This window comes from Penicillium expansum, assembly GCF_000769745.1.
Source record: "Penicillium expansum strain MD-8 chromosome Unknown contig60, whole genome shotgun sequence".
Taxonomy (NCBI): domain Eukaryota; kingdom Fungi; phylum Ascomycota; class Eurotiomycetes; order Eurotiales; family Aspergillaceae; genus Penicillium; species Penicillium expansum.
In genome coordinates, this window is record NW_015971399.1 from 187801 (window position 1) to 208460 (window position 20660).

The following is a 20660-nucleotide window of genomic DNA, read 5'->3' on the forward strand; positions in this document are numbered from 1 at the left end:
AAAGTGGGATGGCACATTATTTCCTCTCCACTCTTGGTCGCCGGATTCCTCCGTATCAATCTGAAGTATATGGACAATCAGACAAGATCATCGGATTAGCAGGCACATCGTAGCCCTAAAAGAGAACGACATTTGGCTGATCTGTCTGCAAGGAATTCCTCACCAAATTACCAATTGCAAGATGGACGAAATCCAAGTCGACAAGAAGCAGAGTCAACCAGCTGAGAGTAGCACTCCGGATTATGAAGTTGCTAAATTGACGACTATTGCTGATTATGAGGTTGAGGAGTTCTATGGATCCTCGACTACTCAGGCATACCGCTTGAAGTCTGAGTTGGTGGGAAAATGTATGGAGGAGATTGGCATGGGCTGGTATTGACACCTCGCAAATTTTGAGCACTGCTTTGAGGCATTGAGATATTAACACTACTAGGTTTCAATGGAAACTCTTCGTGGTTACAGGTTTTGGATGGATAGTCGATAATGTATGCAATGTCACTCCTTTTCTCCTGATTACCCCTTTTCCTAACATCGATTTCGAATAGTTTGCCTCCCAAGGCATTGGAAGTGTCCAACCCCCTATCAAGCAAGAGTTCTCCGGCATTGTGCAAGTTAGCTACAGCTCCGTTGCTTATTATGTTGGACTCATTCTGGGTGCGTCGTTTTGGGGTCTGTCAAGCGATCTCATCGGACGCAAGCCAGCTTTCAATTCTACGCTACTCATTGCTGGTGTTTTCCTTTGTGCCGCTGCTGGATCGATGAATTTCATCGCATTCAGTGCACTTTGGGCTGTTATTGGAACTGCTGCTGGTGGAAATGTGCCTGTTGATTCCATGATATTCCTCGAATTCGTCCCAGGAAGGTGAGAAAACATGTTGTTGGCGATATTGATGGTGATTGTTGCTAATAAGAACACAGTCATCAATATCTTCTCACGGCTCTTTCGGCATGGTGGAATCTGAGCCAACTGATTGTGTCCTTAATTTCTTGGGTCTTCTTAGCCCACTTCAGTTGTCCAACAGATGCCACCCCAGAGACCTGCTCTCGAAGCCAGAACATGGGATGGTAAGAGTCACAAGATCCATAACATATTTCCTCGCTAATTCCAATCACTAGGAGATACACACTCATCACTCTAGGTGGCTTAGCACTCACATTTACCTTCGTTCGCATTTTCGTTTTCAAACTTCCCGAAACCCCAAGATATCTGCTCTCCCAGGGAAGAGACCAGGACGCGGTCAATGCTATCAATTACGTTGCCAAGCAGAATGGCAAGCCAGAACCCCTGACACTTGAGATGCTTCAAGCAATCGATGCTCAGTTTGGAAATATGCCCAGTGAAGAAGGAGAGTCTAAGAAGATGACGGCAAAGGAAATCGTCAAAGAGAACATGCAAGCCTTCCGGGGGGAGCACTACCGTGCGCTATTTGCAACTCGAAAGCTCGGAAGACAGACATTGATAATCTGGGCCATCTGGTTGACAGTCGGTAAGTCAGACAGGATGACCTATTGCTGTAATATCTCTACTCACACTCATATCCAGGAATTGCATACCCGCTGTTCTTCGCCTTCTTGCCATCCTACCTGGCAACCAAATTCACAGAACATTCTTCTCTCTCCCTAACCTATCGGAACTACTGCATCACATCTGCCGTCGGAATAGTCGGACCATTATCCGCTGCAGTATCAGTAAATACCCGCATGGGCCGAAGATGGATGATGGGAATTTCAGCTGCTGTCACGGGCGTGTTCCTCTTCGCATACGTCGGTGTCAACACTCCATCGGCCGACTTGGCATTTTCTTGCATTACCAGTCTTCTGGGCAATTTCGGTGGGATATCATGCAATCCAACGTTTTATTTCATAGCTAACAAGTATTACAGAATACGCTATTATGTACGCGTTCACTCCGGAGTCATTCCCAGCTCCTCATCGCGGCACTGGCACTGGAACAGCGGCCGCCCTGCTTCGATTTGGAGGACTCATTGCTAGTATTATCTCATCACAGACTGGATTTACAACTGCGCCAATCTATGCTAGTGCGGCATTGTGGATTGTTGTCGGTGCGTTGTGTTTAGGATTGCCCTTTGAGACACATGGACACGATGCGCTGTAATAGCCAGGCTGAGAAGATGCTTTGGCATTTCGTGTGTACCATCATAGATTGGAATTTGGATATATGGCTATACTATAGGTTTACTTAGTTTGTTGTGGTTAGATCAATGCATCAATACTTTATCCTATTACGTCAAGTCATACCTTCTTACTGGATCCTTCACGCTCATTAATCATAAGCGCCCCGTAAATTTAAACATCCAATCAAGATATTCGAAAGTATGCATTTAACCAAACAAAGTCATTAAATGATTAAACCGCTTTGGGACGGATTATAGGTATCCACCACAACATAGAAGCAGGTCAAAGGTGGGGGTGCTATTAATTCAATTGCAAGATAAGAGCTCTGATCCATACCTAGATTATAGCTGACTCTATAGCTTACACCTATTAACTCACAATCCAATTAAAATTTGAATATATTAAATCACCGATCTAAATGGACTTTTGTGTGGGTGGGGGCATGCGGTGTCAATGTCATGGGAGTGAAAGGCTAGGCTAGGGTATTCTATAGGAATTGAGACCACGCCTATTTAGATACAGAAACTATCGATCTGTTTAATCCAAACTACTCAATCGAGTCACAATGTTTACTCTTTCGGAAGGTTAGTTGGTCTTGCCGGATGAGAGCGATTGGGAGTAGGGATCATCGAACTAACATACCCAGTCTCTAGACACAACACTGAAGATAGTTGCTGGGTTATACTTTATGGTAAAGTATATGATGTAAGGACCTTTAAATCTTTCATCAGGAAAATTCAAACTAGCTAACTTCCACGAGGTTACACGCATTCTGGATAGTCATCCTGGAGGAACACAGGCAATTCTCCGTTGGGGAGGACGGGATGCCACCGAGGAGTTCGACATGATCCATCCTTCTGAGACCCTAAAGGACATTGAACAGTCATTTATGGGCACAGTCGAGCCACAAGAGTCGCCAGTTACAGATTCTACGCCCGAAGAGATCACCCAAGCGTCATTAAGCACATTGCTGAACCTAGACGAGATCGAAGCTGCTGCCACAAAGGTCATCAGCAAAAAGGCATGGGGATACTACTTTTCCGCTGCCGACGACAAGATATCAAAGTACCTCAATACACAGGCCTATCGTTCAATTCTGTTTCGACCACGGATATTTGTTGACTGTCGCACTTGCGAACTAGAAACCAACCTCCTGGGCCACAAAGTCGGGTTACCGATCTTCGTCAGTCCAACTGCAATGGCGCGTTTAGGACATCCTGCAGGAGAAAAGGGGATTGCCGAAGGATGTCGCTCTTTTGGGGGTCTTCAAATAATCGCAAACAACTCCTCACTTTCTCCAGAGGAGATCGTCACGAACGCGCCCCCAACACAGATCTTCGGATGGCAACTTTATGTCCAATTGAACAGACAATTGAGTGAAAATATGTTAGCACGCGTTAATTGGCTAGATCGGATCAAGTTTATCGTGTTGACACTCGATGCACCCGTATCGGGTAAACGAGAAGACGATGAGCGAATCAACATTCAAGCCAACACAGCAGCAAGTGTCAGCACCCAGCTCTTTGCTGGGACAGATCCATCACTTACTTGGGCGGAAACTCTTCGGTGGTTATCACAACATACTACTAAACCGATTGTGCTCAAAGGAATTCAGACACACGAAGATGCAACTCTGGCGGCTCAGTATGCACCTTTGGTGAGGGGGATTGTGCTGTCCAACCACGGTGGGAGGTCGCTTGATACAGCACCTCCTGCTGTGCATACTCTACTTGAACTTCGAAGATACTGCCCGGATGTGTTCGATAAGGTTGAAGTGTGGGTAGATGGTGGAATTCGTCGCGGTACAGATGCTGTCAAGGCGCTATGTCTCGGGGCCAAAGCTGTCGGGATAGGAAGGCCGGCTCTTTGGGGTCTCGCTGCTGGTGGGGTTGATGGTGTTGAGCGAACATTGCAGAGTTTGTATTCCTCAAAAAAGTGGATTATTATGGTATTGCTAACTTGTGAACTTTCAATTTCAGTTCTATCGGATGAAATGAAAACATGCATGCGCCTCCTTGGTGTAAAGGAAGTAGGCGACCTTGGCCCTCAACATGTACCTACCCCTTGCTATCCTACTCTTTGCTCATTCCCTAACACTTGGTTAATAGATCAACACGGCTATATTGCAACAGCAAATTTATGGAGGAACTTCGCATCTGGGTTTGATGAAAGGGAAACTTTGAAGGATCGGGATCGCTGCCCGTTGTGGGAAAAACATTTTGACAATTCGGGTAAACCATGAGTTTGTATGTTTAACTAGTCTAGTATATCATATAGCATTGATCATTCATTTTTGAAGTTATTGTTGAAGATATTTTTGGGCGTTAGACAGGACTTTTTGCCTGAGGCCCGAGTGCCAGACGGAACAATTAGTACGAATAGCTCTCTTCCTTCATTTACAATTGCTGGTCAAAGTAGTTGTCACATAATTTCCCTCTGATTGTATATATATTCCCGGTAGTAACTTTGCTCTATTTCCTTTTAGCAATGTCGCAAAGTATAAACAACTCAGTCGAATAGCGATACGATCACAAGCTAGAGCAACAGACCCGAATGGGGGCAGTTGGAGTGAATCATGAGTGGGAGGAAGATAGATATCATCATATTATGACCATCCATGTCTCCAATTTGAGAAATTGCGATTCAAAGTGTCCAGGGATCACCCCACCTTTGTCGCAGTGCATTGTTGGGGGTAGGGGACTATATATTTACGTCAAGAATACCCCTCCTACACCTGGTTTCAATCAAGTCCTCAAAGAAATTATATTTTGTTTTCTGTTAGATCAAACTTCAACCTCCCCATCACCAGCAACACCCCCAATTATAATAACCATGGGCAAAAAGCGTGTTCTTGTCAGTTACGGCGTTGATATCGATGCAGTAGCTGGCTGGCTAGGCTCATACGGAGGAGAAGACAGCGTGAGCGATATCAGTCGAGGTAAGCACATGTGTCTTACAGATCACTGCCGTTACACTAATAAAATCCCCCAAAGGTCTCTGGGCCGGGCACGTCGGCACACCCCGCGTACTGAAGCTATTCGAAAAATACAACATCAAAGCAACATGGTTCATCCCAGGTCACACTCTGGACACCTTCCCGGAAGAATGCGCAATGGTCCGGGATGCCGGCCACGAGATCGGGTTACACGGCTACTCGCACGAGAATCCCTGCGACTTGTCCACGGAACAACAGCGAGACATCCTCGACAAGACATACAAGATGCTGACAGACTTCTGCGGAAAGCCGCCGCGTGGAATTGTTGCGCCATGGTGGGAGGCCAGTGCGGAGATGGTTGAGCTCTTGCTCGCGTATGGGATTGAATATGATCATTCCATGTCCCATGAGGATTGCCAGATGTACTGGCTGCGGACTGGGGATACATGGACGAAGATTGACTACAAGCAGAAGGCGGAGACGTGGATGAAGCCCCTTGTCAGGGGTAATACTACTGGTCTTGTGGAGATTCCGGGCAGTTGGTATATTGATGATCTGCCGCCGATGATGTTTATCAAGAATTCGGCGAATAGTCATGGATGGGTTAATCCGCGGGATGTTGAGGATATTTGGAAGGTCGGTATTTAATTCCAGGAATAATGGGACGTTGGGCTGACAGGGTTGCTTAATACAGGATCATTTCGACTATTTCTATCGAGAGTACGATGAGTTTGTCTTCCCTATGACAATTCATCCCGATGTCTCTGGTCGGCCTCATGTTTTGCTCATGCACGAAAGGTATGTTCAAAATTCTCACAGTTGAAGATTTTTGGCCAATGTGAAACTAATAAACCATGTGTAGACTTATTGAGTATATCAACAGCCACGAGGGAGTGGAGTGGGTCACATTTGAGCAAATGTGCGACGAGTTCAAAGGGAAGAACCAGCCACCTCCAGGTGCACTCATGCCAGCTGCCCCAGGAGCGATTGCGAAGGCACAGGCCGAGACAGAGGCACAAAAGTGAACCTAAACATGGATAAATACCGCTTAATAGTTATGAGATTATCCAGATTTATCCACTTAGTGAGGCAAAACTTTCAATAGAATGGGCATGGACAAAAATTATAAACCACCCGAGTAGTTGATATGAGAATCAGTTCTAGCCACTCTGGATCCAATAGAAGACTTTTGGTGAAGATTCCTTTTTTCCGAAATTCATTTTCTCACATCTGACCCAGTACTAATAACCTAGCAAACAGTGCACTTCTTGCCCTGGAGCGCCTCAACAACCGCGTAATACGCCGGTTTAGCCTCGAGGGTATCATTGAGAAGAGTTGCACCTCCCTGACCAGCGAAGGTCTCAGGCACCCAAGAGTATTTATCATAAAAGTCCCAAACAACGACACCAAGACAGCGACGTCCAGACTGAAGACAGCTCTGAACGGTGAGGTAGTAGTCGGCAGCCTGTTGTTTCTGTACATCGGCAGTATAGTACGGCTTTTCCGCAAAGCGAATATCAAGTTCCGTGACAATAACATCCAAATCAGCCTTGATATAAGCTTTCTTCGTGGCCAGCTGATTGGCAAGGGAAGGTGTCTGGCCGACAATAAAGTGCGACTCCAGACCGACACCATCAATGCGGATTCCTCGCTTGCGCAGATTCTTAACAAGGCCCAGAACGGCTTCGGCCTTGGTACCGGGGCTCTCAATCCCATAGTCATTGTAGTAAAGCTGGACATCACTGGCCCCGATCTGGGCCAGAGCCTGCTGCGCATATTGGAAGGCAAGGTAGAAGTATTCCTCGCCGATGGTATCATACCAGACGCTTGACGAGAAGGTGCCATCGTCGTTGATAGCTTCATTAACGACATCCCACGAGGCGCATCGCTTGCCGAAGTGCTGCACCGTCTTGAAGATGTGGTTCTTCATAACTCCAGTGAGTTCTTTGGCGGTCCAGGTCTTCGAGGTGACGAAATCTGACACCTGGCTCATCCAGACGAGATTGTGGCAGCGAACTTTGGAGTCGTAGCGCTCGGCTAGATCCATGAAATAGTCTCCATCAGTGAAGTTGAACTTGTTTTGCTCTTGTTCTGTATACATAAACTGGTTCCACGAGGATAAATCATAGTTAGTCGCGAATCACTCGAGGGCCATATTTGTATATACGGTTCAGCGTACCTTGAGCGCATTAGCTGGAGTAATTTCACCGAATTGATTTTTTAGAATCTTCAGGTACGCAGCGTCGGTTGTCTCACCCGTCCCCGGGATATCAGCAGCTGTTCCGAACCATTGTTTACCCCGAGCTTGAGCAAGGGCATTGAGGTTGTAGTTGGTGCGATCTTGGTGGTTGGGTGCAGCCTGGGTGAGACCAGCCAGTAATGCTGTGATTGCAATGAAAGAGCGCATTGTGACCGACATGTAACTCGAGATGCGAATGAAGAATGTGAATCAAGAGTGCACTGCAGCAAATAACGCGGAAAAGAGCTCATTTTAAACCGGACAGATTTTGCAACACAGCAATATACCCCTCTTGATAAAAGAAAGCTAACCCGACTTTGCAAAGGCCCGGCAATTCAATCTCCGGCTTGAAGCTGAACATCTGCCGGTTCGTTGGCTTTAGACGACTTTCCGGGGTAGCATGGGGAAATTAGGCTAAATTACGCCTAACCTGTCAGGGGTAGATATTGTGACTCTAATTGTCTTTGCCGGTGAACGCCACAACAATGATATTTTGACAGGAGAAATAAGTAGCAGGGAGTTGGCTAAACTAACTCTGCCACACCTGACTAGTTAGCTTAGATTTCCCGTTTAGCCAGATTGCTAGGCATCATGTATTCCCCTAATATAGCCTCAGTAGGAATTCCATGGGGTTATGCTATGATCTAGTAAACTGCGGTGTAGTTCTTGCAGAGTCTAATTCCCGCAGCCAGGATGTTGATGTATCAACATGCCAGTTAATTGAGGCCATTTGTAGCGATTGCGCATTTCACATAGGCTGTACCCCAGGTCCAAGCCCATCCAGCATGTTGGCAGAAGTTTATTTGCCTTTGCACTAAAACTTGCAAAAATGCCAACAGTCTTAGCCTCGGCAGGTGCAAATAGGACCTCTCGAGCTAGTGTTCGAAGGATTCATGGCTACGCGGCAATAATACCAACAAGGAGTTGTGTGATTCTTAAAAGCAGATGGTATGGAGACTCGGAAGAGGAGAAAGGGGGAATAAACGACATCTGTCATGTGCCGGCTCATATTTACCGCTTATACAGATCATGTGATTAGCTATTGTTTACATCCCATGACAATCTACTCCGTAGACCTGTCAATATTCATTTGACACACCTACATGGCAATTGCCTGGGTCCTCACGAGACGCACTGCCCCTTTGAGGATCTCACGACGTTGCGTCTTCTCCAAGTCCCTATCTACCAATCCAGACAAGAGTCCGATCGACCAGCCCCTCCATATTTGCCCCCTTGATGCGGAACCACTTCATTGCTACCGCCAAGGCGGCTACCACCCAGTCTCCTTGGGGGAATACCTGAGATTTGGCAGATACAAGGTGTTACATAAACTAGGATGAGGAGGTTACTCAACAGTTTGGGCGGCGAGAGATCAAAGGTTGTACAAAATCGGGTGACCGACGGCAGTTCTAGCTAACAAAAAGTTGCCTGTCTCCGGGGATAATTTTTATGTTGCTGTCAAAATTTGTGTTGCAGAAAGAGATCATCTTGGGGAGATACGAGAGCTCCAAACTCTGAAGTTGGCATCTGATAACCCTCCTCTAAAGCATACGGTGCGCATGCTTGATAACTTCGATTTGAACAGCCCAAATAGATGTCATAATTGCCTGGTATATGAATTTTTGAGCCCTAACATTCCTGATACAATTGATACACACTTTCCCCATGGGAGACTCCCTGGGAAGCTCGCCAAAATCATTGCGAAGCAAAGTCTTATTGGTCTTGATCGTTTGCACCAACATAATGTTGCACACGGAGGTATGTCACTTTCCAAGGAGTATTTTGAACCATTCTCACACAATATAGATCTGCATACTCGCAATTTGGCCTTCACCATGCCTTGCATGGATAAGTTAACTGAACCAAAGTTTATCGAAATCCTAGGAAAACCAGATATTATTGGCTATGTCCGAAGGAGCGACGGGCAAGACATCGAGCCTGGAATTCCCAAGTATATCGTTCGGCCTAGCTCATATCGGACGCCTTCTTTGGATTGGGCTCGGTCGATCAAAATGATCGACTTTGGTCAATCGTTCTCACAAACCACTATCTCTCAAACACTACATACCCCTCTAGCTCTTCGGGCACCTGAAGTTATATTTCAAGATCGCATTGATTGTCGTGTTGACTTATGGAGCATGGGATGCATGGTGCGTGAAATCATTCGACGTGGCGTTGAACGCTGTACAACAGTAAACTGATAGGTACCCCAGCTCTTTGAACTTTTCGTTGGCCAGCCGCCTTTCGATACCCTCTTGATAACGCCCATAATCCTGGTTGGCCAGATGCAAGAGATAGCAAGTGATGACCTAACTGAAAGATGGAACAAGATATGGGAGACGATGAAAGGAGATGATGATGAACCCACAGACAACGCTGTACCCAATTTGCAAGAATGGCTGGAGGAATTGTACTTCGATAGCCCGCAGAGTCCCGACCTTACCAGAGAGGATATCGTGAAGCTAGGGCAAATCATTGGAAGCCTATTGCGGTTTGAGCCGTCAGCAAGAGCGTCAGCAAAACAAGTTTTGGATGACCCTTGGTTTGATGAATAAATATCTCGGGCTCATTGCATCGAGAGCCTTAGTTGAGAGCTCGTTTTCGGACCGAAACTATATCTAAAGACTGACTGAAATATGATCGATCAAACCTGCATGTCGAATACACAACCCGGTCCACATGGATCACTCCTACTCCTGGTCTAACACCCCCAAATCCTCAATATACCGCCACCATGCGTCCACGGTACACTCATGCTGATCCAGAATCAATGATAGATATTCCGGCCATGCTTTTTCCCCAACACTCCACTCCATTTTGCGGGCCTCCCAGTACCCAGGCAGCCAACCAGACTGTTCCTAATCAACGATAGCCAGCACAAGTTATGGCTGGCAGAACGTAATGATTATATTCCTGCGGTAAAGATCACCTTGAGTGAACTTTATAGCCCTGTCATCGGGGAGGAATCCTTAACGTCGAAATCGCACGCGTCAGGGGTCATGGACGGTATCAACCAGGCCCTCATGCTGGGAGCTCAAGAGACATCTTATGATTCGGTATTCTGCATGGGATTCTCATGGTGTTTACAATCCTTACATCTATGTATGTATGTAGGTACTTACTTACTCACCTGGCAGGTGAGATTGTGTTAGTGGCCTCAGGCAGTACAAACATGTAACAGGACTGTCCGACGCGACTTGTCCATAGTCAAACACAGCAGTGACAGCACTATCTCTCTAATTCTTGGTGATCCATCCATATCTTATTCTTCTCGAGACACTTAGTTGACATCAGCTATAAGCAAAGTATACTATGATCAGAATTCGTCAACCTATAGTTCAATTATCCTTCGTTCTATTACTGAAAACTGCACAGTCTACGGCAGCCATCGCCAGGCTTGAGGTGAAAGATACTACAAAGCGGCAAGAACTAAAGGAATATAATCCTCGTCATCGGCTCCAATTCAATTCGCCTCCAATACACACTCTCACTAAAATCGTCTCTCCACCTGGTGATTGACCCAGCAGTGAGCTCAAACGATAGTAACAGGCTCACTGCCGAGGAACACAGAAACATTGGCATAGTCCTCGCTGCACTCAAAGTCCACCGTCTGACCCTTCGTAAAGTAGACACAGTCGCCGATTTTAAGGGTGAATGTTTCCCCGCCATGAACATGGGCCTTGATCCACCCCGCCGTCACATAACTGAACTCGTCACAGGGGTATGTCATGGTGGCGGTTGCAGACTCGCGGAAAGCACCAGCAACGCGCTTGCCATCCGGCGACCGGAACATGATAGCTTTGGTACCCTCCCATGCAGGAAATTCCTCCCAAGAGAAGGAGTCCCATTTGCCAAATGGGACCTCGCTGGGCTCATCGGAACCAGTAGGGTTGGGTTGGGACTCAGGCATGGTAGGAAGCGGATTTTAGGTAGGAATTTGAAGCCTAGTAGGTGGTTTCGACGCCAAGAGGGGAGTTTTTTTTTGTGGATAGATCATGCTTCCACATCACGCACTCTTATACCCCATCCCCTGAGACATTGGTCTAGTGGGTGCTACGTCGATGGTGCACTTGCCTTCCTGTAACATGGTTCTCTATCATACATACGCACCCACCCGTTCAACTTCGTTAGTCTCGTGGTTGGGTTGAAAATGGCAGAGTCATTGAACTGCTTGCCATGTTACACTTGAGCTGTCGTGATTCCGCTACTCACAGAGTTCTTCAGCAATTGGCTGTCTGACGAATGGATATGTTGGAACATAAGATACACCAAGTGGAGGCGTTGCAAATAGGCCTAATTCCTGGTTTAACAACTCAAGTACATAGGAAGGTCAACCTGTATACTTGGACAAATGTTCGTGACTCCCTCTCAGGCCCCATTTTTATTCCGTCGTGACAGTGTAGCAAGGGCTTAACAACCCGCATTGATCTCTCTAGTCTAGTTTAATGAATCCATAAAAACACCCACGCTTCTATTGCTGATGATAAGCTGGAGATAGATACAAATGTCCTTAATATATATTTCACGATGCTTTCGTACGTATATTGTGGTACAGTGATGAGCCCAGCATATCTGCTCCGTGTTATTATCCATCTTCCCGGCGCTACTTTTATTGCCAAGTAGTGTTTTCCAGCTTTAAATCAGCGAAGATAAATATATACCAAAATCTATGATCTTACACCACAACGCTAATTGACGGTAAAATGGCTGCTGAAAATGGATACCTTGGATGCCGGGCAGGGACTTTCACAACCCGAAATGCTCTTTAAATTCAATACCTTCAGACACTGACCCGAAAAGAAAAGTTTAGGGACGCATTTCCCATCCGCGATCACTGGGAGGCAACATGAAAATAGAAAAGAAAAGAAGGCCTAACCAAAACATTTGGTTGCTACGGGTGATCATTTCCTCATATAGGTAAAGATACGAATGCGAAGTAGAGCCAAGACTAGCACTTGTCAAGGCCCCAACAATCATTCTTAAATTATCTTAAAATATTCTTCTGCCTTGAATATGCATTCTAAGCGATTACGAGACATGGGAAGCATAATTCAATATTTAAACAACTCGATTTCCCCATACCAAGCACTAATCTATGATTTGTCCAAGATCCCGGGAATCAACTACGAATCTACGACCATATCAGTGCTCACTTGAAACCCTTCGTGCCCATTGAATCAGAAAAGCACACATCGCAACAATGAATCTATCAATCGAAAGAAGCCCGATGATCAAGTTCCGACTCCACATCATTATCGGCGCCTCGGTCTTCATCATCTTCATTCTCCTCATTGCACGCATTGCCAACAGTGGCACTCCGAAGACGAGAACTAATGTGTGGGGTATTGCCGTGGTGAGTTATCTCGCGGCTTACATTGTATTATCTTATATGCAATCCATTAACCTATGACCAAAGTGCCTCAAATCTGCCGTCTTCATGGCCTATCAAATAACAACGACTCATATAGATCGCTTCAAACGATGGGCAAGCACAAAAGCATACATGATATTGAATATTATCGATACTGTCTTTTGGTTTGCTCTATTTATTATCACGATTATGGGTACTACGGGGTCGACTAGCGGGAGCAGTCGGGCGTTGGGCGGTATTACGGCTACATTGGTCTTCTTTCTGTGGTAAGTTGTATCAATTGAAGAAACGGTGTGGCTCTTTTTACTAACGTTATTTCTCTTAAGTGGATTTGCTGGGCTTTTGGCGTTTGTATCCATTCGCGACAGGCGGTTCTTCAAAGCTAATGGGTTTCTTCCCGGGGCTAAACCCGTGGTTTATGCATCTTGTTGAAGGATGAAGCAAGTTCGCCTTGTTTATTGTCTTCTTGCTTTTTATCTACTGTTGCTTGTTCTAGCTATCCTTTTTTATGTTTTAAGACGTTGATACCGACGCCCCCTCTAGATGGTTTACGGATTCGGATTTATGAAAATGATTTTACTTTTTTTGAGATAGGGATCTGTATCAGATAACTAGCAGTTATATCGATACTAAGATCAGCAATGGGCTTAAAAGGATAGCTAGAAAGAGGGTTATGTTGGTAATATTGTTTCATTCAATCGAAGGTAATCTCGTAGGTCTTAGACGCACCCCATGCATGTCCCCCAAAAGCCACACTTTTTCGTCTATCATTGTGTTATCACACCTTGCTTATACTGTTGGCGAATGTGCTTAATGCGCTCTGTCTTGAATGGGGCTGGGTGACACGAGTCCTAGTCCCGGAATTCATGGCGGTCGTAATCATTTGGGATGACTTCTCGCACACGGAGAGAATTGAAACTTCCGTCGACTTAGTCTTAAGCTAACAAGAAAAGTCAACCGACATCAGCAGTGATACTCTTCAATAGAAATACGGTCCAGTAGGTAAATACTACCGACTTTTTTGTCAATCTTAGTTTCCTGACTCTGCTCCTACTAGTTCCGGTCGATCCCCTTGTGTATGGTCGCGCTAATCGCAATACTCTATATAATGCGGCTATATCCTCACCAGGTGCTGATGATAAGTCCTACTAGCACAAAACCTAGATTTCAAAATCGAAGAGATTGGGGTATGTCGCACTCCTATCGGGCCCAAGTACACTATCACTCAGACCACGTTCACTATCTACCAGTGTACATATACTCATGCATCCTCATAGAAGGTATTAACACGCCAGTTTGGTTGCTACAAGTTCTCTCTGTTGCTTCTAAAGCAGCCGCGTACTTCTGCTGGAGCCACTATCCAGCCGTTACTGATACCATGTATGCTGTACGGAAAGCGACAAGACTAGTGGGAACGCCACGGAAAAGACGTTTCTTCCCCCTCAAAATTTCGAATCACCCTCCCCACAATGTGGAATCAGTTCATGAGAAAGCAGAGTGGCCGTCGGACGCCGGTATTATTCATAAATCCTATCCTCCAGGGCCCCGGGGCCGGGTGCACATTTGTTTGGGGGACAATCGAATTTTCACTCCTCTAGGGGTATAAAACTGATCAGCGAGGTGGGTCTATCGGCTTTTACATGGTATTATATTCTCTCAAAGCCATTCCCTTGACTCACCAAGAGGTCTCTCTGCCGAGGCACTTTCCTTTTTGGCCATTGCTTTGCTTATCTGGTAAAAGATAATTCGACCGGCCACCATCAAGCCATTACGTGCTGAAATGAATGATTCCGTAACAGTCCACACGCGGGGTTTTATTCTCCGGATCGACTGATTCTCTAGCAAATTAGGGTGGGATTGGTGGGCAGGGAAATAGTGGCGCATGGCATATTCAAAGCTCAGTATGGCGTGCGATGTAGTTATCTACCCACCACTCCCGACCACAAGGTGCAATACTTTGGATATATAAGCAAGGTAAACTTCCAAAAATACCCCATTACACCCTATAATTATTTTGCAAATATGGTCGGACAAGCATTGACTTCTGTTGCTATCGTTGGTGGTGGACCCGGAGGATTAGGAACAGCGATTGCTCTCTCAGAACTACCGTTCCTGAAGGTCACTTTGTACGAGAAAAATACAGAGCCCCGAGAAGCGGGTGCTGGCATCAGTCTGAGTACGAATGCGTGGAGAGTTCTAGATTTACTTGGAGCTAGTGATGGGGTCAAGGGAGGCTCTAAATCCAACACACATCAAAGGTAAGCAGTGCTTTCCTAGCCATAATAACAGCTGGCGCAAATGTTAACCTCACATTCTCAAAAGAAATGCCTACACAGGGAAGGTTTTGAACGTCACTGAGCATCCAGAAAATTCGGCTGCAGATTCCCGCGGCGCAATCCGTGCTCGCAGAACCCGACTGCAGTCAGCTCTCTTATCGAGAGTGCCCGAGGGCCTGATCCAATTTGATAAGAAGGTTGTATCTTTGGAGAATCTTTCGGGTCGGGGAGTTCGTTTGATTTTCCAGGATCAAACGGAAGCGATCGCAGACATTGTCGTCGGAGCGGATGGGCTACACTCTGTTCGTCAACCCTCCTGTGTGAGCACTAGTATTTGTGACTGACGCAGCTTCGTGGGATAGGTTGTCCGTAAGACCCTGTTGCCTGACCATCAGCTTCACTTCACAGGCAACAGTGCGTTCCGTGTTCTCGTTCCGAAGTCTCATCTGGCTCATATCCCGGACATCACGACTACAACGTCGTGGTGGTGGGGCGAAGCCGGCCATGTATATCTCTCCGATGTGGATGATGAGGAAGAGATCAAAGATCCGCTGTTTGAAATTACTATTCGCTCTTATCGTGAACCTGAGGTCTCAGGGAAGGCGGTCTTTTGGGGTATCCCTGCAACCAACGAGAAAGTGGGCTCGCGTGTTGAGGTACGACATAGCTTTGCAGGAATGAAAGAGAGGACCAATTGCTAACATGTGAAAAAGAAATATGACCAAAGACTAAGAGATGCAATAAGCGCGGTGGCTGAAGGAGAATGGCGGGAGTTTGCGACATTCGCTGGTCCTCGTCTGGACAAGATTACCTACTGGGACAAAGTCGCCCTTATCGGAGATTCCAGTCACCCTCTTTCTGGTAAGTCCAAGTGATATTATTTATGGCTCATTGTCATTTCCAGCGCTAACTGCGTCCCAGGCGCGTTTGGCTCTGGTGCGACGTTTGCCATGGAGGACGGTTGGATCCTTGCCCGCGCACTTGAGCTTACGCAGCTTGCCTCTCGTCCCGCACGGGATGCTCTCGAGATCTTTGACCAGATTCGGTCCCCATACTATACCAAAATGTAAGTTTGGGCTTGAGATTATGTGTAAATGGCTTGTGTCTGACCATGATTTTCCAACCCTTCACAGGTATCAGCATCTCGACGAGATACGCGACAAAACGCAAAAGCTCCAAGCAGAAGAGAAGAATTTTGATGTCCTTTTGCAAGCCAAGATCGACTCTTTCCTCTATGGAGATAAGGATTTCATTTATCAAAATGACATTAAGAAAGTGTGGGGAGATTATCTTGCAGCACAGCAGGCGAGGTTGTAATTCATCCAGGAATTGCCTTCTGTCTCCACTATATATATCTGACCTTTCTTACATGTTCTAGTTTTTTTTCAATATAGATTTTAGAACTTATGTTAGTGATTATGTGTCTACGTCTCTAGTTATACATAGAAAGGCCCTATGTCGAGTTTATGCTTTTAAATATATTTGCATTGTACATAGAGTGGCAAGCCGAAATATACCACAAGAAAAAATATAAAAAGAACTTGAAAAAGACACTATAGTATTGTTTTACATATAACGTCCCTTGTATCATGTTGGGCCAGATAAATCAGATTATTAAAGAACTAGGTTCATGAAGGGCAAAGACCGCATATGCAGCCGACTACTCTTGTCAGTATAGTAAAAACAATAAATGACCTTCAATCAAAATCATTGAATATTCTGGGAAAGATAAGATCGAATAATACAACATAGTGCTCGGCAAATTCTTTGCAGATCCGCTCCCTATTTGTGGGTGTATTGTGGATCATCATCTATATTGGCACTTGGTAAGGGGTTGTTTTCAAGCTTTTTCTTTTTTCGCCCTGTTTGGCAGATCTTCGGGTAGCGGAGGACAAGGATGCTGGGAGAGCAGTATGATGGCTCTATAGTTTTCATGTAGCACGTACTTTGTGTAGTGCTTGTGAGTGGTGTGATTCTATACTTTGCAAGGATTGCGGAAGATAAGCAGATGACCAGGTGTGTAAGGGAGAATATTGAGGAGTTGAGGAGGGAAATGCAGATTCGGAAATTCACAAGTTTAAAACTGCAGACCTTCCAATGATGAATGAATAGAAGTATGTTACTTACCTGGGTAGAGGGTAGAATAGAAGATTGCGTATACAACAACTGCTGGCTGGTAATCACGTGATGTGGAGAGGAGAATCTGAAAATTCCGTTTTTTCCCAATTTCTTTTTTTTATTTTTTATTTTATTTTTTAATGTTTTTTTCCCTCGCCATCGAGGATTCCAGCCCAGCGTCATCCACTTCATCTCCAATCTACTTCTGCTAGGCCCTGTCATCCGTTAAGGCCTTTAGCAAATAGATCTGGATCACCTTCGCTGCCCCTCTGGATCCCCTACAGCTGGTTTCCCCCCCCTGAATCCCTTTGAGCGACCGTCGACTCATTTTCAAACTGCGCTGACCGACTCGCCTCGGTCTCCGTAGCCGCTAAGCCTAATTGGGAATCAGTGGGTTGCTTTATTGCCTTGTTGCCTTGTGGCCTCAGGCCGCCAGGGAACAACAAACACGCGGCCTCGGCGCGACTTAGGTGGCGATTCTCCGTATAGAATTATCAGCGGCGCTGGCGCGACATTGGTGACAGTCTTGGTTAAAATTGCTCTTCTGTATTTTACAATTCCCTCTTTCAAGCTAGCTCGGGATCATTTTGACCGTTCTCGCCCTTGCATGCTTCGTGGTCGGAAAGGATCACTCCATTCTCTGCCGCTTACGGCCAAGTGCCAGCGCATTTCTAAAATCGAGTCAAAATGATGAACTACGGTGGTCACCCATTCCACCCTCAACAGTCCCAGCAGCCCCAACAACAGCAACATCAAGGTGTTCAACCCCAGCATCCGTTGGGTCCACAGCCTCAACGTCAGCATGCCCAGTCGCCTTTGCTAGGTGCAGGGCCGCCGCTGCCACAGCATGGGAGTCCATTCCCGGGTAACAAGGCCATTTTTCGGGGGCAACCTCAGCAGAACTTCGCTGCGTCGCAATCTCCCGATATGCGCAAGATGACCCCGACATCCGGATCGTTAGGTGGGTACCCCACCAGCAGCAGTTTTGGCCAATTTCCGGGGCAGTTTGCGGCTCAGAGCTCCCCGGATCTGATGTCTCGCGGCCCAGACCCTATGGGGCTACAGAACCTGCAGCGTGGGTTTAACCCAATGGCCCACCTCCGGCCGCAGCCGGGCACTGCCGGTCTCACTCATGGACATCCCATGAATGTTCCTTCGCCACAACAGGGGATGAACAGACTACCCCACGCAGGCATGCAACAGAGGGATGGCCATACCTCGGCCAGTCCGTCTATGGCTACCCCGTCTATGTTCGCGTTGAATCAACAGCGACAGGCTCAGCCGCAGTCACAACCGCAGTCGCCCCAGCAGACACACCAGCAGTTGCAACAGCAGATCCAACAGCAGCAGTTCCAGCAGCAACGACTTGAGCAGCAGCAAAGGATGGAGCAGCAAAAACAAATCCAGCAGCAGCGTTTAGAACAGCAGCAACGCTTAGAACAGCAGCAGCGGCTTGAGCAACAGAAGGAGTTGGAACAGCAAAAGTTAGATGAGCAAAAGATACTCGAGCAGCAACAGCAGCAGCAACGCCTAGAGCAGCAGAGGCTCGAGCAGCAGAAACAGCATCAGCAGCGGGTGGAGCAGCAGCGGCTTGAGCACCAGCAGAAGCAGCAATTGGAGCAGCAGAGGTTGCAGAAATTGCAGCATCAGACCCAGGCACACAACCCATACCAACAACAGTCACCCTTTTCCCAACACACCCAGCCTCCGTTCCACCCATCTCAATATCAACAACATCAAGCTCAGTCGCAACATCAGTACGCCGCACACCAGACGCAATTCTCTCAGCCGCAGCAAACGCAATTCCAGCAATCTCCACACCAGGCTCAATTCCAGCATTACCAAGCACCGCATTCAGGTGCCGTGCCTTCATCGCAGCCTGCTGCACCGGTTGTCCCAACGGCCACGGAAAGCCCAGTGATGAAGACCGACGAGTCAAGTCCTGCACCGAAGAAGAAAGCCAAACCTAAGAAAGCTGCTCCGGCTCAAACTCAGACTGTTCAGGCCCAGCCCCATGCTCAACCTCAATTAAATGCCCCCATGGCCATTCCTAGCGCTCTCCCCACACAGGTCAACGGACAAGGGCAGATCCCCGCCGTGACCGCAGTTGGGGGTGACCAGATTGCCACTCCGCCTGCGAAGCGTCGTCGGGGAAGACCTAGGAAGGAGGAAGTTGCAGCCAGGCTTGCTGCGCAGGCAGCACAGGCTGCCCAAAACGGCGAGTCTATTCCAGGAGTACCTCAACCAGGACAGGCTTCATTCACTGCGAATATGACGCCGACTGCGCCAGGCTCCGCCGCAAACATGACAACGAAGGGGACGCCTATTCTGGGGCCGGACGGGACACCTTTGAAGCGAAAACGTGGACGTCCTCGTAAGGCTGATCAAATTGCGTGGGCAGCTGCAACGGGTCAACCTTTGCCACCGCCTAAACCAAGGAAGCCAGCTTCGGCCAAACCAAAGGCACCTGGCACAGGTCGACCACGTGGGAGACCTCGCAAGGCTGATGTGGCTGCTGCAGCTGCCGCTGCGGCCGCGGCCGCCGCCAGTGGAGATCAGTTGCAAGCAGAGGTCAACCCCCAATCAGGCGAGGGCACAGATACAGCGACAGCAATGAACCGCGCAACCTCTTCGATTGATGAAGACGCGCACAAACGGCCTGGCCCGACACCACCGCAGATGCTTCAAGGCCAGTCTCTGCCGCAACAGCAGAACCTCCACATGTTCCAACAGAATCAGGCTTCACAGGCGCAGGCAAATCAACATATTGGGCAGCCACAAGTCCAGCACATGCACCAGCAACAGAACCAACACATGTCCTCACAACCTGGTTCTCACTTGCCGCATACCCAATCCCTAGCCCAGCAGCCTGGCCAGCCGCTCTCTATGCCACACATGCAAATGCACCACCATTCTCCTATCCACCCCCCGCGGCCCCTCCCTCATCAGCCATATCTTCAATCTCCGATGCAACAACAGATGCAGCACCCAATGTCGTCAGAGTCCCCTGTTCACGGGATGCCAGGACAAGCACGGAGGCCTCCGATCCCACAACGGAGCCAGGCCCCTCCCCCACCTGCACCACAACATGAACATCAGCATACCTTCCAGGTCCAGATGCAGCCGCAACCAACTTAGTGCTGAAGATGGTTCGGGATATGGTTCTCATTCAATTAATGCCACATTCATTGACCGAAGTATCACTTCTGACCAGTATATTTTGAAATTTCATTCTAAAGAACATCGGTGTCTATATCATTCCTCGGTTCGGTCACGTGTGTTTTATCGATCGTTTTATGTCTATGAAATCTCGTATGAAGTCTTTTCGTGGGCCTATTATGGCGTTACGCGCTTTTGTGTCATTGGCATCTTAGGCATTTTTTGTTTCCCTCTATTGTTTACTTAGCCTGTTGGTTTTTTATTCTTTTTCTTATATATCTAATGTTCTCAATTTAGTACATACTCGGTTCTAATCTCATTTTGTCAGTTGTGTACGAAAACTTATAGCGCTCAGGGTTCAAACCCCCGTTTGTATGTGGTAATTGATGCCTGGATGCCTTATTTAGTTCCGCTTTTTACATCGCT

At 47.1% G+C, this 20660-nt stretch overlaps 9 protein-coding genes across 9 annotated transcripts; 7 read left to right on the forward strand and 2 right to left on the reverse strand.

Annotated features, from left to right (window-relative positions):
- Nucleotides 1–181: 181 nt before the first annotated feature.
- On the forward strand, nucleotides 182–4319 carry PEX2_023290 (FMN-dependent dehydrogenase; the record flags this gene model as incomplete). The annotated part of the gene is made up of 10 exons (XM_016739604.1): nucleotides 182–372; nucleotides 434–485; nucleotides 546–862; nucleotides 919–1065; nucleotides 1117–1487; nucleotides 1544–1831; nucleotides 1884–2063; nucleotides 2868–4052; nucleotides 4116–4189; nucleotides 4245–4319. The coding sequence occupies 10 exons, from the start codon at nucleotides 182–184 to the stop codon at nucleotides 4317–4319; spliced, it is 2880 nt and encodes a 959-aa protein (XP_016596348.1).
- Nucleotides 4320–4968: 649 nt separating this feature from the next.
- Nucleotides 4969–6096, forward strand: PEX2_023300 (polysaccharide deacetylase family protein; the record flags this gene model as incomplete). The annotated part of the gene is made up of 4 exons (XM_016739605.1): nucleotides 4969–5074; nucleotides 5130–5707; nucleotides 5766–5869; nucleotides 5934–6096. The coding sequence occupies 4 exons, from the start codon at nucleotides 4969–4971 to the stop codon at nucleotides 6094–6096; spliced, it is 951 nt and encodes a 316-aa protein (XP_016596349.1).
- Nucleotides 6097–6320: 224 nt separating this feature from the next.
- On the reverse strand, nucleotides 6321–7478 carry PEX2_023310 (Glycoside hydrolase, superfamily; the record flags this gene model as incomplete). Its single annotated transcript, XM_016739606.1, has 2 exons — nucleotides 6321–7175; nucleotides 7251–7478. 2 exons carry the CDS (start codon nucleotides 7476–7478, stop codon nucleotides 6321–6323), a joined length of 1083 nt encoding a protein of 360 aa, XP_016596350.1.
- Nucleotides 7479–8413: 935 nt separating this feature from the next.
- PEX2_023320 (uncharacterized protein) lies at nucleotides 8414–8650 on the forward strand (the record flags this gene model as incomplete). The annotated part of the gene is made up of 1 exon (XM_016739607.1): nucleotides 8414–8650. One exon carries the CDS (start codon nucleotides 8414–8416, stop codon nucleotides 8648–8650), a length of 237 nt encoding a protein of 78 aa, XP_016596351.1.
- A 403-nt stretch (nucleotides 8651–9053) lies between these two features.
- Nucleotides 9054–9865, forward strand: PEX2_023330 (uncharacterized protein; the record flags this gene model as incomplete). Its single annotated transcript, XM_016739608.1, has 3 exons — nucleotides 9054–9068; nucleotides 9179–9460; nucleotides 9524–9865. The coding sequence occupies 3 exons, from the start codon at nucleotides 9054–9056 to the stop codon at nucleotides 9863–9865; spliced, it is 639 nt and encodes a 212-aa protein (XP_016596352.1).
- Nucleotides 9866–10842: 977 nt separating this feature from the next.
- On the reverse strand, nucleotides 10843–11220 carry PEX2_023340 (uncharacterized protein; the record flags this gene model as incomplete). The annotated part of the gene is made up of 1 exon (XM_016739609.1): nucleotides 10843–11220. One exon carries the CDS (start codon nucleotides 11218–11220, stop codon nucleotides 10843–10845), a length of 378 nt encoding a protein of 125 aa, XP_016596353.1.
- A 1290-nt stretch (nucleotides 11221–12510) lies between these two features.
- PEX2_023350 (uncharacterized protein) lies at nucleotides 12511–12817 on the forward strand (the record flags this gene model as incomplete). The annotated part of the gene is made up of 2 exons (XM_016739610.1): nucleotides 12511–12663; nucleotides 12779–12817. The coding sequence occupies 2 exons, from the start codon at nucleotides 12511–12513 to the stop codon at nucleotides 12815–12817; spliced, it is 192 nt and encodes a 63-aa protein (XP_016596354.1).
- Nucleotides 12818–14703: 1886 nt separating this feature from the next.
- On the forward strand, nucleotides 14704–16274 carry PEX2_023360 (Monooxygenase, FAD-binding; the record flags this gene model as incomplete). The annotated part of the gene is made up of 6 exons (XM_016739611.1): nucleotides 14704–14939; nucleotides 15004–15259; nucleotides 15320–15613; nucleotides 15671–15818; nucleotides 15879–16023; nucleotides 16091–16274. The coding sequence occupies 6 exons, from the start codon at nucleotides 14704–14706 to the stop codon at nucleotides 16272–16274; spliced, it is 1263 nt and encodes a 420-aa protein (XP_016596355.1).
- Nucleotides 16275–17762: 1488 nt separating this feature from the next.
- PEX2_023370 (uncharacterized protein) lies at nucleotides 17763–20213 on the forward strand (the record flags this gene model as incomplete). Its single annotated transcript, XM_016739612.1, has 1 exon — nucleotides 17763–20213. The coding sequence occupies one exon, from the start codon at nucleotides 17763–17765 to the stop codon at nucleotides 20211–20213; it is 2451 nt and encodes an 816-aa protein (XP_016596356.1).
- Nucleotides 20214–20660: the final 447 nt, after the last annotated feature.